Source organism: Lagopus muta, chromosome 1, assembly GCF_023343835.1.
Source record: "Lagopus muta isolate bLagMut1 chromosome 1, bLagMut1 primary, whole genome shotgun sequence".
NCBI lineage: Eukaryota > Metazoa > Chordata > Aves > Galliformes > Phasianidae > Lagopus > Lagopus muta.
Window position 1 is genome coordinate 132,534,497 of NC_064433.1, and position 16,873 is coordinate 132,551,369.

The 16,873-nt window shown below is 43.3% G+C and overlaps 1 protein-coding gene across 7 annotated transcripts in view; it reads left to right on the forward strand.

Moving 5' to 3' along the window:
* The window catches only part of MAP4K4 (mitogen-activated protein kinase kinase kinase kinase 4), a 155,435-nt gene that overhangs the window by 55,200 nt on the left and 83,362 nt on the right, over positions 1-16,873 (forward strand). For all 7 annotated transcript variants that reach the window (XM_048934368.1, XM_048934369.1, XM_048934371.1 and 4 more), the window contains exon 3: positions 15,620-15,676. In XM_048934368.1, coding sequence (XP_048790325.1) covers positions 15,620-15,676 — 57 coding nt within the window. The remainder of the gene's footprint in view (positions 1-15,619; positions 15,677-16,873) is intronic.

Consider the following 16,873-nt stretch of genomic DNA (forward strand, 5'->3'; position numbering starts at 1 on the left):
TCTTGTGTTTGCACCATTTTCTAATGATTTGGCATAGAGCGAGCCATCAGTGGAGGAGTGTGGGAGGAGTTGGCCCATGTTAAAGGCAGTCTTTTCTTGCCACCTCTGAAACACAGAGCCTTTGGAGGATTTCGTGATTTTTTTTTTAATTTTTTTTTTAAATTTGGAAACAAAAACACCTTAGGTTTGAAAGTACACCAGCAGCTCCAGCTCTGAGTGGAGCAAGGTGCAGAAGAGACAGCACTGAAGCACCTGAATTCTGTCCTGAAGGACAAAATACTTCTGCAGCGAGGGAATTCAGAAAATTACCGTCTTTTGCTTTGCTTTCAGGCTTGCAGATAAAGATCTGCATTTCCTCTGCATCAGCAAATCTCGGATTTACAGTCTCTTGAAGACTTCCAAATGATGCTCTTGATGTTTATTCAACAGATCTTTTTTTAATAAAATATCTGCTTGTTCTCGAGACTGTCTTAACCTGCTCTTTCTCTTCTGCTGTAATGAAGAGCGTGGAGAGCATTAACAATAATTCCTCTTCTAAATCCTTTCTGCTTTTCCAAATTTAACATGGAAATCACTTAATATCTGGAAGCTGGAAACTGTAATGCATATTCTCCTCCTGTGTGGGAGAGAGTTGTTGAGGTCAGGCTGGCTGGCGGTGGCACTTCATGGGTGGTAGGATGGAAGCTGGCACTTAGTGATGTCCTGCTCTTGTCATCTCTGCTCTTCTCAGCCAAGTATGATTTTCAAGGAGGAGCTCACCTCTGTGAGGTTGTGGAGATACACCACAACTTCCTTACTGCTTCCTTACTGCTTCCTTACTGGACTTCCTTACTGCTGCCTCTCAAGGGGATTCAAGTGTTGTACTGGAGTCACAAGGTGCACATGCACTAGTTTTAATTCTGAGGTGCACTAGAGCATTCTGCCAGCGCCCAGCACAAAAAGGACACAGATTTGTAATAAATCTTGTTTTCTGTCTGTCCCGGGATGTCCCACCAGCCGTCAGTCACCCGTACCTAGACCAAGTGAACTGAGCCACAGGATGCTGGCAGTCCAGTCTCAGTTGCTTGCTGGAGGAAAGGGAAGTCTGACTCGATTTCCTTGGTTTTCCCTGAGCACACATGATCCTGTTACTTTGCTTCTGTGGTGTTGGCTACTCTTGTCCGGATCTTGCAAGGCACTGAATGTGCCTGATGCTTCTGCTGGAAATGCTGGCTGCTGTTCCTTGGTCTCAAACGGCTGCTCCGTACAAGGAACAGCTAATACTTGTGTTAGATACCAGTCCTAGGAATGTTCAGTTGTTTCTTAATGTGTGATTTATCTGTAGCAGCTTTTACCCAGGAATATAAAGGCATTTTTTAAAAAATAAGCCACAGTTAATTATGCCTGACAACACAACTGTGAAGTTGGTTAGCATTTTTATAGATAAAGAACAGAGGAAATCGATGTACTTGCTCAAAATTGCCTGGGAAGTTAGTGGCTGGAGTGGAAATGCGTCATCTGCTCTCAGACCTTTCTGCTTTGCATGCATTCTCCCACCTCCCAGTGTTTTGAGGTGACAAACATGTCAGATTAGTGTGTGTCCTTTGTGTGTCTCAGCTTCCCCAAAATAGCAATTTTCTTGTGAACTTTTCTTCCTTGGATGGTTTTAAAGCTTCTGATAATTTTGAAGGGAAATCTAGAAAAATTGAGTTGATGTTGAGATTGGGGCTTTACAAACTTTGTCCTGAATATTAACTCTCTCCTTGACCCTGGAAATGTTCCTATCTACACGCTTCCAGCTTCAAACCTGCTGTCCAGTTGGGTGACCATTCTGATTTGTGTATTTTCTTGTAATCGGAGGATTAGAGTTTCCTGCTGGTTTTAGCAGGAAAAAGAGATGGTTGGCATGTTTTGTCTTTCAAAGCAAAGACAAGATGCAAGTGTATACTTCTAGCCTCCTGAATTCTAAGGTTGCTTCCCCTGAGGAAGTGAAATGTGGTAAAAGAAACCCATTGCTTAGCTCTTGTACTAGCAGACTTTGCAAGATGTGACTTGAAAAGAGAAGAAAGAAATATTTGCAAACTGAGAAGCAGGGAAGTGGTCATAAGGGTGGAGATACAGACACTGTGTGGGTCAGATTGTTGCTGCATGCATGAATTGAAGGAAAAATAATAGTGGTGCTAACATCTATGCACTTACAGAAGTTTTTCCACAATTAATTTATATGTACAGAGGTCGTCTGGCCCAACTGCTAGTCGTTTGACTAAGAGGCTGTGGGTCTGTCAAAGAGCTTTGCAAAAAGCATTAAATAGATACTTCTTTCTTCAGTTTTATTTTTATTTATTGTACAGAAACTTGTTCTTTCTTTGTCTTTCAACATCAGGCTATTTTTTTAATTTTATTTTTTATACAGGTAGCTGTATTTGAATGTTGACCTTTCAATCACAACTCTTTGTGAAGATCCCCTCTTTTTCTATGGCTGCCCCTTCCACCTTTCTGGAATGGATGGCGCTTCTCAGCATCATGGTATAATCATTAAATACATTCCTTTGGCTGCATCAGGAGTTTCATGTTCAGAAGGAAGCTCTGATTACAGTCCTTCTAGGCTTTTGTTTGATTATATTCCTTCTAGGTTTTTGGTTGATTGTCGCTACTGGGTGATCCAGAGGGCAGCAGGTCTGTGAGTGTCACATGCGATCCAGTATCAGGTAATCATGATTAAAGAAAGAAAGGCTTTGCTCATCATTTGCAAGGTGATTCCAGCTGGGGGAAATGAAATCCTACCTATAGTTGAAGTTATTGGGTCTCTCCAGTTAGGATCCTGTTTTCTGAGAAGAGCAGAGGTGGTGTCAGTGTGAGTGCTTAAGGTCTGATGAGGAGGAAGAGATAAAAGATAAGGCTGTACTTGCTTCTACATGTCATATTTCCAGCTCTGTTACCATTGACCCATCCGCCATTCAAATACTTTTGTTTGTTTGCAATCTTTTCTCCCTATGCTCTTGAGTTCTTCCAAAACCATAGTGCAGCTTGTTTCCCTGGAAAGGCTGTTCCAGGTGGGACATGTGGACCTCCATCGTGGCTCCTTGCTGGGGATCACCCGTCCTCTGCCAGCTCTCTACAAAAGGACAGCTGGGGAAATGCAGCCTGAAGGCTTCCTTTTTAAGTTAATTTCCGTGAAGAAATCAGACTTGATTTAAGTGTATTATGTATTTTATAGTTTGTTTTCTTGGAATATTTTGGCACTTGCCCGTGCTTTGAATGATTTTCTGTCTTGAGGCAGAAGCAAAACTTGTCCTTAGAGGAGTGTACTTAGAGCTGAATGTGTATGTACACATTCATGAGAGAGTCACAAAAGCAAGGCAAGTGAACTTTTGCCTGCAACGAGCATGAAAATGAAGACTGAGAAGCTGGAATGATCTACTTCAAAATCCCACTAGTAGGTTTTCCTAATAATTTTTGATAGCTTTTCCTGCAGCTAGGGCTGGTTTTCAAACATTTTCACGTAGCAAGCACATTGACTGTTTGCTTTCTTTTGCTTGCTACTTCTTGTTGAATTTCACCCACTGATTTCAAGAGTAACTATAAATGCAAGTGGCAAATAGTATTATTAAATAGATTAAATCTGGTTTTGTTACTTGCTCATTCATGTAGTGCAGAAGTATCGGTTTTCTTTTTTTCTTTTTTCTTTCTGCTTTGGAACAGTCTCTTCTGAAATACTTAAACCAATGGGCAGGCCAAATGGAAGCAGTACATTAGCAAGTTTTAAACATTCGCATAAGGCGGCTTGTAGGCTAGTAAAGCATTAGTAAAAAATGAAAATAAAAAAAGTCATCAAAATTAATTAAACTTAAGCACTTGCTAATTTTGTTAAAACAGAGTGTTAGCATTTGCCAGTAATTTGCATTTGGTTGTTTTCTCTGCCCCAAACCCTGTGGTTGCCTACTTAGGAACCCTTTTTCTGTGCTTCCTGTAGAAACTTGGGTGTTACAGTTCACCAGTTTTAATCTTTCTGATGTATCTTGGATGATTTTACCTCTGATTCCCTTAGCCTTCATCCTTTAGTGGCTGAATTTAGAGTTTGTGGCAGAAATGGGAGCAGGAAGCCCCTGTAGCTTTCCACCTGTGGGAAGTGTGTGCTTTTTCCCCGCTTTCCTTCAGTACTGGGCATCTTTTATGCTTCCAGTTTTGAATTCTCTTGTTTATTTGAACTCAAGCCCAGTGCAATATCAAATTAAGCTTCTGAGGTTTTCTGAATGGAAATTCATTGGAGGCTTTGGGTTTGTTATTGCTTGTTTGTTTTCTTTCCAGGCATCTCTATTTGAGATATGCAGTAGCTATATGAAGACTAAGTAGCAAAAGAACCCTCTTCTTTTTCCTCCTTTTTGACTAAAGCATCCTCCTGGTCTAATGTGAGCCCTCTGGGACAGTCTCATGTGCCTGTTGGGACATGGCTGTCACCTATCAGGCTGTGTGGCTGCAGAGACCGGGTGCCCCTGTGGTGCCTTCAGAGGATCAGAAAGCCCCAGGCTTTCTTTTGGGAGGAGCTGATTGTAGGAGCTTGCCATAGGAAGAGTCAAGCAGAGGTGAGTGCTGATGGAGAAAACAAGACATTCTAGGATGTGTTTCACTTTTTGTAGATGGGGAGCAGCATCTCTGAATAGCTCTGTCAGAGCTGGGATTGCCAGCATCACACAGGGCTGTGCCTCGATGTTTCTGCCTCTCTCCTTCCTTTGGTGCTGAGTGGGTTCTGGGTTCAGTAGTGTCCCTGTATGGCAGGGGCTGGCAGCAAGAATATGCCTCTGGCTTTCCTCAGGACCTCAACACCTGGGGCTGGTGATGGGGTGGTGCAGAAGTTTAGAAAGCATATTGCTGTAGTTCAGTCTGGAAAAAATACGCCCATCCCATATGCGTCATCCCTGCATTCAGTGGTGTTTTTTGGGGGACTGCACCTCACGTGGCAGTAATACACATGTATGCACATGCATGTGTCTGCAAACACAACCCGTGTTTGACAGCACGTTGTGCAGAATCTCACCTCGCATGTGCTTCTCCTGGCAGCTCCATGGTTCAGTGAAATTCCTTTAAGTGTTAAGCATTACTTTTGTTCCTGTTTTGAAAGACAAGCCCACAGATTTGTTATGAATTCTACTTTGATGGCAGTTGCAATAGATGTGCATTGTGTAATTGAGCAATCAATTCCAGCATGCTTTATTGATGTTTTGAGAGCAGACACATGATTATAATAAGCTGTAATGCTCTTTTGGTTATTAGACAAGTGGCTGTAAATTTTAAAGGCAAAGTTTAAAAGCATTAGAACTTTTAAGAAATCTAACTTTATGACAGTTTTAGAAATAATTTCTTTCTTTCATCTCTCTTCAGAGTGCTACCATTTGAGAACCCCCCCAGAACCTTGGAAATCCAGTTGTGCTGGTGCTGCAGCTCTCAGCTACAGCATTCAGATGGATGGAAAGCGTTTGGGTTTGCTTTCCTGATGTGGGGAGAAGGGAGGAGAAACTGTAGAGTAGCATCACAGCTGATTTAATTTTGTTTTCGGTGTGTGGCACTTAATTGAAAGATTGCTTAATTCTTGGAACTGCTGTTCTGCACCACCATACCACATAATGTATTTAGGTCATGGCTGTAGCTTTTGGTCAGACTTACCTGATCATTTACCATGACTGTTTTCCAGATTCAAATAGTGATTTGTATAAATGGTAGGTAGCTTTCATGGCAGCAAACTGCAGGCGTTCCTCTCTCAATAGGCCTGCATACTTCCTAGGGCAGTGTGATAGCACAAATACCTTAAAGCAAGTGGATGGCTCCTGCTTTTTTTCTTCTTTTTTTTTTTCTTTATTATTATTACTATTATTTAAATTTCTTTTTCCCCTTCCCACTCCTTTCTAGTGAGGTTGGAAGTAGTGGTAAGTAATGGTAAAAGACTGTGTGTTCAAATCTGTGAACACAGATGCCCTAACTGCCACTGAAGTAGACTTTTGTGGCTACATTCTGAGTGTAATTAATGATTTTTTTTCTCACCAATGAGTCCCAAACCAGATGTTGTTCTCTCTTCTGGAGGTTTCTTGGTTATTCCTGGTCTGTGTGCATCTCTAAGCTGCACTGGCAGAGGTCATTTTGCAAAGACCCAAGTGGCAGGAGATGGTGTGAGGCTCTCAGCTATGTTGAGAGTCAGATGTGGCTGAGTGCATCCCTTGCATCATCAGCAGGCATGCTCTTGGAAACATCAGGGTATGGGCAGATACGTGAGAACTTTCACAATTACCTCTTTGGAAAACACCCAGCTGAGTACGGAAACTTTGGGTGTGTAGGGGACTCCTGAGACAGTCTGGAGCAATTTGATTGTTTTGCTGGGACTGGAACTGCAGTCTGAAATGGTTTGGGGCTCCTGTTTTTCTTACCTGTATTTACTGGAGATGAGCCAGTCAGTGATCAGTTTGCTGTGGTCTTAGGGAGGGCCGCCCATTCCTTGCTTCTTCAGGTTGTGCATCCAAGACAAGGCTTCACAAATGGTAACGCCAGGATGGGCTGCTCAACTGTAATTGATCACAGCTGATTACAAAACGTGTTGATTGGCCTCCACGGTTCAATTTTGGTACTCACAGCTTTTTTGTAGTCTGGAGCAATACTGTGTTGTCTTATTTGTTCCAGTTTGCAAAATGGTTTGCAACCAAAATGTTGGCCTTTCTGAATAACAATTTTTGTATTACATCTAATGACAGTTCTGCTCCAGATTAGCAACTTGTGGTCTGCAGGAACAGATGGTTTTGGGTCATGAGATGAATACCACTTTTGTGCAGTGTCATGAGAAAAGATTTTGTTTTTCCCAAGTGCAATTGTTATTAGGCTAAGAAAATCTGCAACTTGTGTGCTATCTACAGTTACAGAAGGTGACTGCCATTTGTGGCTAAAATCTCACAAATCCTTTTGCACTGGGCAAAATTTTTGCTTAATCTGCATGATATTTGTACCACAAGTGCATAGTGCACTGTGAGGGGTGGTCGGGGATCAGTTTTGGAGGAAGTAGCACCTTGTGCCTGTTTACATGCCCTCCTGAGGAATTTCTTTTCCTTTTTGTTTGCCACAGCTTGGTCTGCTAAGGCCCATGCCGTGTTATTTCAGAGCATTGAACATGTTTTGACTAGTTTTTTGCAAGGCACTTGGTGTGTTCTTGAGCACTTGGTAAAAAGTAATAATTGGAGAATGTGCAGGCTCCATTTACTTAATGAATACTGTTCTCATCCGTGGATTAACCTGTAAGCTGAATATGTTGCATAATGGCTTTTCTGTTGAGTGGCCCTTTCAAATAATAAACACAGTGGCCACAGGCTTTGGGAATGCAACTTAAATACTACTCAGGTAGCAACCAAGAGGAAATTGTGTTCCTGTTGATCGTTCCCTCCACTCTCCCTCCTTCACTGGATAAATAAATAATAGGATCACAGTCTTTCTGAGGTTGAGGTTTTATTGTTTCCAAGTCTGGTAAAGAAAGGATTGTTAGTATAGGCTGGAGTTTCTGAGTCAGGCTCTAGTGCTGACAAAGCAGAAATAGTTTGAGGCCTGAGAATACTGTGCGAGTATTAGAAAATAGTTCATGGGACAGAAAGCTGTTTACAGATCGCTCTGGCTACCTGCCAGTTTCTCAAGGACAAGGTGTTTTTTTGCTTTAGAATCACAGATGTACTTGGCACGGTATCAGAAAATTAATAAAAAAGAATAATTCTGGAAAGAGCCTTACAGTGTAAGTCCTCGTTTAATTAAAATACATATGGCTTTAGGCTGAATGCATGTTTTGCATCTTGCAAACAAGTAGGGAAAATATTTCTTAATCTGCTCGTACATGAGGGTCACAGTATAAAGCACAGTCTTGAGTCTGTGTGGCTTCTACTCTGGCTGGTGTGGTGTTCTACAAGGAAGCCTCCTTTTGTGCTTCCCCAGCTCTCTTGTGCCTTGGAAACTGCATTTCAGCTGCAGCATTTGCTGCCTGGTGAATTATGTCTCCCTGCTCCATTAAGGCCAGGAGATGTGTCTAACAGGAAGTGGCACTGATCAGGTTTGTAACGACTGGTTGAAAACGAAGGAGATACCAGCTGAAGTCTGCCTCCAGTATAAAATGCAGGAAGTCCTAACATAGTTTCCAGCCCTTCTTTATTGTGCCTTGTGGCAGTGGTGGAGTATTGACACTTGGCCTGGAATTTCATTGTACATATGTATTTTATATATTTAAGACTTCATTAACTTTTCCCCTTTAACGCTAATGTTCTGGAATTTTTTAAAGGTCGTGGATGCGATTCTTTTTTATTTCAGCTGTGTTGAAATAGACCTCGTTACGCAGTCTTAACTTGCCTGCTCTGTTTGGCTGTACTGTTCCACTGGGTGGTATAAATGAAAATAGTTCTCCTTTCCCTTGCCCCTCTTTAATGTTAAACTGGAAAATTATAGGTTCAAATCCAATCCGTAAAGAGTGTTTGTAACATCTTACGCGCAGGGGGGCAGAGGCCTCTTGGTGGAGATACTGGATACAGTGGTATGGTGGGCTCCTCCTTGTTGAGCAGGCTGAACAAGCAGTAGTAAAGCCATAGTAAAAATAGAAATCAACAGGTAGAGCCAATCTTTCTCCCTTTCCCCTTTCCTTCTCACCTCTTCTTTTTTCTTTTCTTTTTGCCTTCATTGTGAGGTTTTGTACCTCCTGAAATAATCCCACGGAAGAGCCAAAGAGAAGGAGATTCTTGGGGCCGTTTCTCTTGTACCTAATCGTAGGTGGGACCAAATAGTAAGCCTTGAAAAAGACAAGTAAATGTTTGCATACCTGCATTGGTGCTGCTTGGGAGCACTGTCTGGGAGGCTGTCACCTCCTGCAGCACCGCCCGAGGGGCTCCCTGTGCAGCTTCTCCATCGTGGTGCGCTGGGAGAATCAGGCCCAGGCCTGTCAAGCTCAGCACGGGGCCTCAGTCACAAGGTGTAAATTGCTCCCTTGGGTCAGAAAGCTCAGATTTGCCCGTCCAGCAGCGGCGAGTTAAATGTCAATATGAATTCATTTTAAAAACAAACAAAGAGAAGAGGCCTCGGGCTCTTCTCGTTCAGGCTTATTCTGCCGTCTCCCTGGAGAAGCGACTGGGAGGCTCTGCCTTCTGTCTGCCCCGTCTCTGAGCTGTGAAGGTGTCTGCCTTGTTCTGAAGCTCCCCTGCCCACATGGGGACCCTGTCCCTTGGGACAGAAGCATCTTGTGGTGGGCTGCTTGCTATGGGCAGCATTCCTGTGGGGTGGCACCTGGACTTGCGGTCATCCTAACAGTGTGACCAGCTCCAGCCCAGCTGTGGGGTGTTCGGTGGTGAAATAGGTTGGCTGGGTGCAAAATGAAAGTGCATGTGCATCTGTAGCCCTCATCTGTATCTACATGCATGTGTTTTGATCTCAGTTGTTCTCTTCATGTTCCTGCTTACAGGCTTGTTTTCAGCTGTGCTTACTAGAAATAAGTTGTTCGGCGTGGAAGAGGCTGTTGCAGGGAGGTCAGGAAAGACAAATCAGAGTTCGAAGGGGTGATTTAGTGAATGCTAAAGCCTTAAAGTGAGGTGAAGAACTGTTTTGAGTGAGAGCTGGAAGCAGCAGCTTTTAGCTGATGTTTCCAGAGGAAGCCAGAGGTGCTCTGAGCCAACTGTGTCTGTGCGGGAGGTATTCCTCTGCTCCGTATTTTCATTCTTGTCTTTGTGTTAGAGAGTTTCAGTTTTCTTTCTTTCCTTCTTTGTTTTGTTGGTGTGTTTTGATATTGACCCAACTAAGTTACTGAGCTACATTTGAAAATAAGGAATAATAAGGTTAGAAGCAGAAAAACAGATGGCAGTTCTTTTTTCAGAGAGGATGGGGGGAGGGGACTCCCTTGTGAGAGAGAGAAAAGGGGTGACGGCGTGTTTGGTGAAGGTTGCTGAATCCAGGCATAACCTTGTAGTGGCTGGGAAGAGGGAATGCAAGACTGCTCTTCAAGAGAGTGTTTTCCAGGCTGGGGCCTCAAGTGGGCTAACTCAAGTGTTTATTCACCTATTGCCCATTCAGTCAGTAGGTGTGTGAGTGGCCAAGAACCAAAGTGGGCATAAGTGTCAGCCTTGGGCACATGATAGAGTGTTTCGAGGTGGCCCTTTGGGCAGGGTCCTGGGATGCATTGTGACTCTGAGCTCTGCCACTGACCTGCTGTGATCCTGGGAAAGTCAGAGGATGGCTCTCTGCCATGCTTTTCCCACCATCCGTTCTCTTCTTTTCTTTCCTTTTTGCCTATTTAGGCAATGAGCTGTTGGGAGAAGGAAGTGCCTGTGGTAATGTACATCCAGCATCTTTGGGGGTGGGAAAGCTACCACAAAACTAGTAATTGAAGTAAAAAGTGCATTGGGCTCTCTCTTTTTTTCTTTTTTTTTTTGCCCTGCTTCATAGTGTTGCACTTTTTTCCTTTATTCCTGGAAGTACAGAACTGATAGTAACTGTGTCTTTCATACTTTACAGAATGCAGTGCTATGCATGAGTAAATTGTCATTATTATTTCTTCAACAGACTGCTAGGGAGCCTGTGGATATCTAAAGAGGGATAGAGGGGGTGGTGTTTTCTATTTTGCTTTCCAGGCATTTGATGTCAAGTGCTAGACAGGGAAAACATGGAACCTTGTCCTGTCTTTTGACTTGAACAGTAGGAGTCTTTAATAGCTTCTGGTTGGTTTGGGCTTAGTAGTCATCTTAACAGGAAAAAGGAACATTGATTTTGGCCTTTTCTTAACTCTTCTGCATTTCTGCAATGATGTGCCAGGCCTTTGTACTGAGGTTGTTTGCTGATTTTCATTGTAGAAGGAGCTTCTATGCCAGACAAACTTTATCTCTTTTTCACAGATTTATCTCCGTAGCTGGAGCCTGTAATTATTTAGGTTGCAAAAGGCTTTATCAGAACAGCATTAGTTTGGCTACAAAAGCAATGAGGTAGGCTTCTTGCTTAATAATGTTTTATTTTTATTTATTTATTTCTTAACCGAGGAGTTTTCTTTTTCTTTTTGCTTTGTTCTGTTCTATCTTTTTCCCTATTAAAATGCATACTCTATGTTCTCTGCAAGCCCTGCTCTCACTGTTTTTCACAGGGTAGATCTGGTCGTTTTTTGGGAGTGGGAAGAAATGCCTCATGGAGCCTGGGTGTTCACAGCACTGAGTTGGTTGCTGTGAAACTGCCTGTGCTGGCGAGTGACAAAAAGAGCTGGTTGTAAACATGTGTTGGAACAACACGGTATCATTTACTGCACCAGGGTGTGCAACCTAATAGCAGAGCATTGCTCCATGGCCTATTGCCTCAGGCTGGTAGGAGCTTAGAGTCAACCAAGTGAGAAACAAATTGAAAAGTTAATTTTGGCATGGGGGCATTGTACTGAGAGGTGGTGGAGCAGTACGTTTTTACTTGCTAACATGTTTAAATCTGGCCTGCTGCTTATGCATGCATCATAGCAACTGAAATGTGAATTAGTAGGGTTTTTTTCATCTTGCTTGCTCATCTCTTCTTAATTGTCAGCACAGAATAATGAGAGGCTAGGAAGGTTTTCCAAAGACTGTGTAGTGCAAACGATAATGCAAGTTTGCTAGTTATGAGTTCCGCGTGCTGTTTTCCTTCCTGAATTTGTGATGTTGCTCCATATTCTTCTTTCATGCCATTCAGCTGGGGAGCAGATTTCCAGGAACAGTCCCCCAAAAGGCACATTAATACTCAGGCAAGAGGTTGTGTTAATAGGAGAATTGCATTACTGTGGAATATGTGTCTTGGTTAACTAGAGGGGAGAGCCAGTAAATGAACAGATAGCGTTTCCTTTGCATTTCATTTGCATAGTTCTTTGATAACATTAAGACATCTGAGAGGAAAAAAAAAACACCCATAACAGCACATTACACTACTTCCCTTTGAACCTTTCCCAAACAATACAGTAATAATGTGTGGAGGCAAGAAGTAGGTGTATTAACTGACTTGGAGAGCGTGGGTAGGCTTGGAATTCATAATGTTCTGCAGATCCTGGCAGTCGACCAAGGAGTCCCCTTGTCCCCTCTGCTTTTCAACATGCAGAAAGCCCACTGAGACGAGAAATAAACAGCACATTGCTATCAAATGTGGCTGGGAACATGCATGGATCCAGTCTAACATCCAGTTAAATGTTGTGCTGCTGATGAGAAGAGCTCTGTTTCAGAATCTCCTTGTACGTAATGAAAATCCTGTCACCCCCATGAGAAGACACAGGACAAGGTTTGGGGTCAGTAAACTCAGCTCCATTGACTTGCTCATCCTAGCTCTGTGTTTGCCCAACAGATCATTTATAAATAGAAGGGAGCAGTAGTTGTTGTAAAAATATCCTTACATTCCTTCCTCAGGAGGATAAGCAAGTGCTTTATTATGAATAGATGGAAGGAAAGAGGGAAGGGACTGAGGGGAGGGTGTGTTTTAAAAACAAAACAAAAAAGAAAACAGCAAGGAGTTTGGGAATTCTGGCTATTAAACTTCCTAAGATGGCCTGAATGAAGGGGACGCATCAGTATGCTCTTGGCCATGAGGGTGGTGGCCAGCTCAGCTGGCTGTGCCAACACAGAATAGCTTGGATTGGAAGAGATCTCAAAGATCAGTCGCCTCTGTCATGAGGCAGGGTTGCCAACCACATTTGCCATCGTCCCCATGGCGGGGTATGTAGATCCAGATTGCTCTAGGGACAGCACAAAATGGTGTCCTGCTGGCAGATGGGCTGGCTGCATCACTGAGATGATGCACAGCTGGGCCCTGGTGCTTGCCATATCTGTGAGGTGCTTGGGGGGTGGCATTGAGTAAGTTCTAACCCCTGGAGATGGAGTCTTGAGGGTGTCTCCTCTTTGGTGCACTCAGCCAATTAACAATTTATTTATTGTTTTTGTTATTAATGTAGACAGAGTTTTCCAAAGTGAAAGCCAGCTATGAATGTCAGAATACCGGCTTCCAAACCAGGCTTACTTAGCCATTTTATCTTGCAAGCATAATTGTACCAGCATGCTAATAGTTTGACGAGTCTGTTCTTGAGCAGAGCTGTTGAGCGGATAAACAAACAAACAAAAGCTCTTCTCCTGCTTATATGCTGTGCCTGTGATGTTTTTTTCCCTCTCTCTCTAAAAATGTTTTTAATAAAAAGAATCTGACTTGAAAATGTCTTCTCACTTATAAATCAATTTGTTATGCTCTCCTCCCCCCTCCCCCAAATTTATGTTGTGGATGCTTAGAGTATGAACGCTCCATACGTTGTGAAAAGGATATACGGAGTAATTTTTAACGATGCTCTGAAATGACCAGGCTTTAAATTTGGCCTGGGATACTGAGAAGCCCACGTTTCCCACAGTCTGCAATTCCCCTGTTTTCCAGTCCCTCAGGAGGCTGTGGGGAGGCTTTTCCCCTCCCTGCTGCAGAGGCAGTGAAGTGAAGCACAAGTGATGGCCACGCTCTGGGTTCACTCTCAAGGAGTGGAGGCACTGGTGGGATGCTAGGAGGCTGGGAGAGGGACGGTGAGGTTGGGGCCTGGCCCATCAGAGTTGAGCAGCCTTGCAGGGAAGAATGTTGTCTGGAGAAAGCTGGGAAGCTGAGCCTTGGGAGGTTTCAGGCTCCTGTCTGGAAATAGTAAGCCCAGCAGTAATTTATAGGTTTAAAATGACAAATAAAGCAAACTTTTTTTTTCCTCATAAAATAAACGGCACCCTGGGGATTTCATGCTCCTTCCTTCTTCTTGTATGCCACTTTTGCAGTCTGGCAAACCATGTTTCACTGTTTTCTTTTAAAGTTTCCTTTTCCTTAGTCCTTCTCAGAGATGTCCTTGTTCCTCTCTTAACTTTAACGTGTTCTTTTTGTATCTCAAACTGTACTTGCCTGTTATCCTTGGCCCTTTTATTTCTCTGCACAGAGTAGCGGAGAACAAGGGCAGAGCTGAGAGAGGAGGCATCTTTCCAGCTCATTGTAAGGCATTTTCCCCTCATTCCTTGGCAGCATGGTAAATCTCAACAAGACCACCACAGCTTTTGTCATTAGGCAGAGGTCCAGGGTGGGATGTTGGAGTTGGAGATCCCCAAGGCTTGCTGAAAGCCTCAAGAAGTAGCGGGGTCAAAGTGAGGTCAGTCTTGGCCATTGCACATATGTTATAACCCTAATTTTGTTTCAAAATCCAATCTAGCTTTGAGACCAAACTGTACAAAGAAATGCATGTAATAACGAGACTTTACAGAGCAGGCAGAATCTCAAGTACAGTAATTTATTTATAGAAAACACGTGAATTGGTTAATGAGGGGAGAGTGCAGCACAATGCAAGTTGTAAAAGAAGCTGGAGGCTGTGAATTCTGCAGCATTTCATCTGAGTTCTTTGTCATGCAACAGAAGTAGCTGGACATTACCTCTGCAGAGAGCATGGCAAAGTATGAAGGGGCTGAGATTTCTCCAAAGGGACTGGTGCTTTGCTGTGCTGTCCTTCTGGGGTGCCAGTCTTGAATATGTAAAGCACTGCTGGATTGTTGAGCTGGACATCCTCGAACAGACTCAGTGTTATGTGAAGGGCTGCAACCATTGCTAAATGCTTGCTAGAAGAAAAAAAAGGAATAGTTAATTGGTATGGCTCCAGTCTCTGCAAAATTGTGCTAGAGAAAAATATTTTTTGTCACAAGTCAGCTGTGCTGAGTCGCAGCTCAGCAGAGCTGGAAAGGGACTGTTGTGCTCCTGTCTCCCCTCCGCGTGGTCTGCCCCTGTGCCAGCTCTGGCTCTGCTCTGCTTGCAGAGCAAGCCCGTTTAATTTCCTGATCTGCATCCCTCCTCCTCCCTGCCCCGCAGTTTGCTTTTTCTGTGTTAACTTTCTGCCATTTTAGTGATCTAAATCAGCTTATCATATGATCTGATGAGTGCCAGAATGAGCTCGATGCTCATGGGAGAAATATGTGACAGGAGGAGGGAGGGAGGCAGGGGAAAGAGCTCCCCCCTGCAGTAGCTGGGATCTATTAATTCAGCTCAAGCAGTACAGTAAGGGTACTAACCGTACCCTTGTGGTGTAGCTGAAGGGAGACATCCTCTTCATCATCAGGAGACAAACGAAGAGAGCTCTGCAGGTCTGATAGATCACTTGAAGAAACTCCACCATTTTTTGTTTTTACTTTTACTTAACAGTGAAGACCAAAGCAGAGACAAATGTACTTTTTTAACTCGCCCAGCTTGTTTGCATTTACCCAGTTAAATACAACCCAGGCTATTCTAATTAGGCACGAATGCTTACAAATAAAATATGGGGTATATGGAGTTTAACATTATAATGCATTAATAAATGATCCATACTTACTGTGAGCTTTGCTGAGATAGAAAAGCGAATGCAATGTCTGTGCTTAATCTTAATGATCATCCTCTTAATGTGGAGATAAAGAATGGGTCCTAAGATTTCTGTAAGAACATTTAAAAAGGAATCTCTCTTCTTTAGCTATCTAGCGTATTTGTTGCTTTTCACATGAAATAGCAGAAGAGAAGAGTCCAGCACAGCTGGGCAAAACCCAGCAGCTGGAGCTCTCCAAATGCTTTGCTCTGTGTGTGCTCAAGGGATTGGTGAAATGCTGGTGCTGATGCTTCTCTCTCTTTTCAGGGTCGACATGTCAAAACCGGCCAGTTGGCAGCCATCAAAGTCATGGACGTTACTGAGGTGAGTAGAGAAACATTCTGCTTGGTTAGTAATGTGAGTAAAATTCAACAGCAAGAGATGGCATGCGGTTTACCTCAGGTTTATGTGGAAGGGAATGGTCCTTGCAAGTGAACGTTTGCTTTCTGTTTGCAGGGCCTGACCTCTTGAGTCTGTCTGCCCATTATGAGATTTCTGTGTGCTTGTGTGTAGGGGCCTCTGGCCTTTCACAAATTGCCGTGGCTGCTCCCAGGAGCACGTGTAGCACTCCCTTATCTGAAACTTCTCAGAAGAGGGGAGGAAAGGCACATTCCCCACTTCCCACTTTTTTTCTTTTAAATGTAGCATCTTGCGTCTGCTGTACCAAAAAAGAAGGTGAGGAGGCTGCTTGACAGTAGTTTCCCTGGTACATTTGCAGCCTAAAAAGGGCGTACATTTATTCAGAGGAAATGGGTCCAATAAAGTTCCCAGAAGCCTGAAAGCAGAAACATCTGCAGGAACGATGAGCAGATTGCTGGCAGAATTCAGCAGTGTAAAGTAGTAGTTGTAACTGACCCAAGGGGATTTACTGTGGAGCTTTAGATGAGAAAGACGGGAAATTAACCCAGCCACAGAAATAAAAAATATACATCCATGCTTGAATCCGTAGCTGTCGTGTAGCTTATACTGTTCAAAAAGCAATCAGTTTAAATTAAGACTTCAAAACAGACCAGAAAAAGCAAGAGTTTTCCCTGTTGATTCCAGTTGTGTTTTACCAAGTTACATCCTCAGCGATGGCTTGAGATTTAAAATTGCTCCTTTTGTGCAATATCCACAATGCCTGACTGACACTGCACTTTTTGAAGCTCATCCTAAAATCAAGCATCTAAATTTTCTAAACTCCTCAGTCTTACATAGGCATTAGGGAAAAAATTAAGTTAATGTGCATACATTGCATAGAGCAGGGGTCTTTGGCAAGCTGGTTGTATTAAGCAAAAAACTCTTACAAGGGTATAGCTGCAAAATATTTTCTATTTTGATAGTTTGTGCATGGGCCCCAGCAGGTCAAAATGGACTTGGACAGAAGCTGCCTGGCAAGTGGCTGAGGTGTGATGGGTGACCAGGCTGGATAGAGAGGAAAACAAGAAGGCAGGGATGGGTCAACTGATAGTACTTCAGTCCTATCTCTCGATCTCCCTGTGATCGATGAGCAGTGTGACTGCTGATCTCTAATTGCAGCTG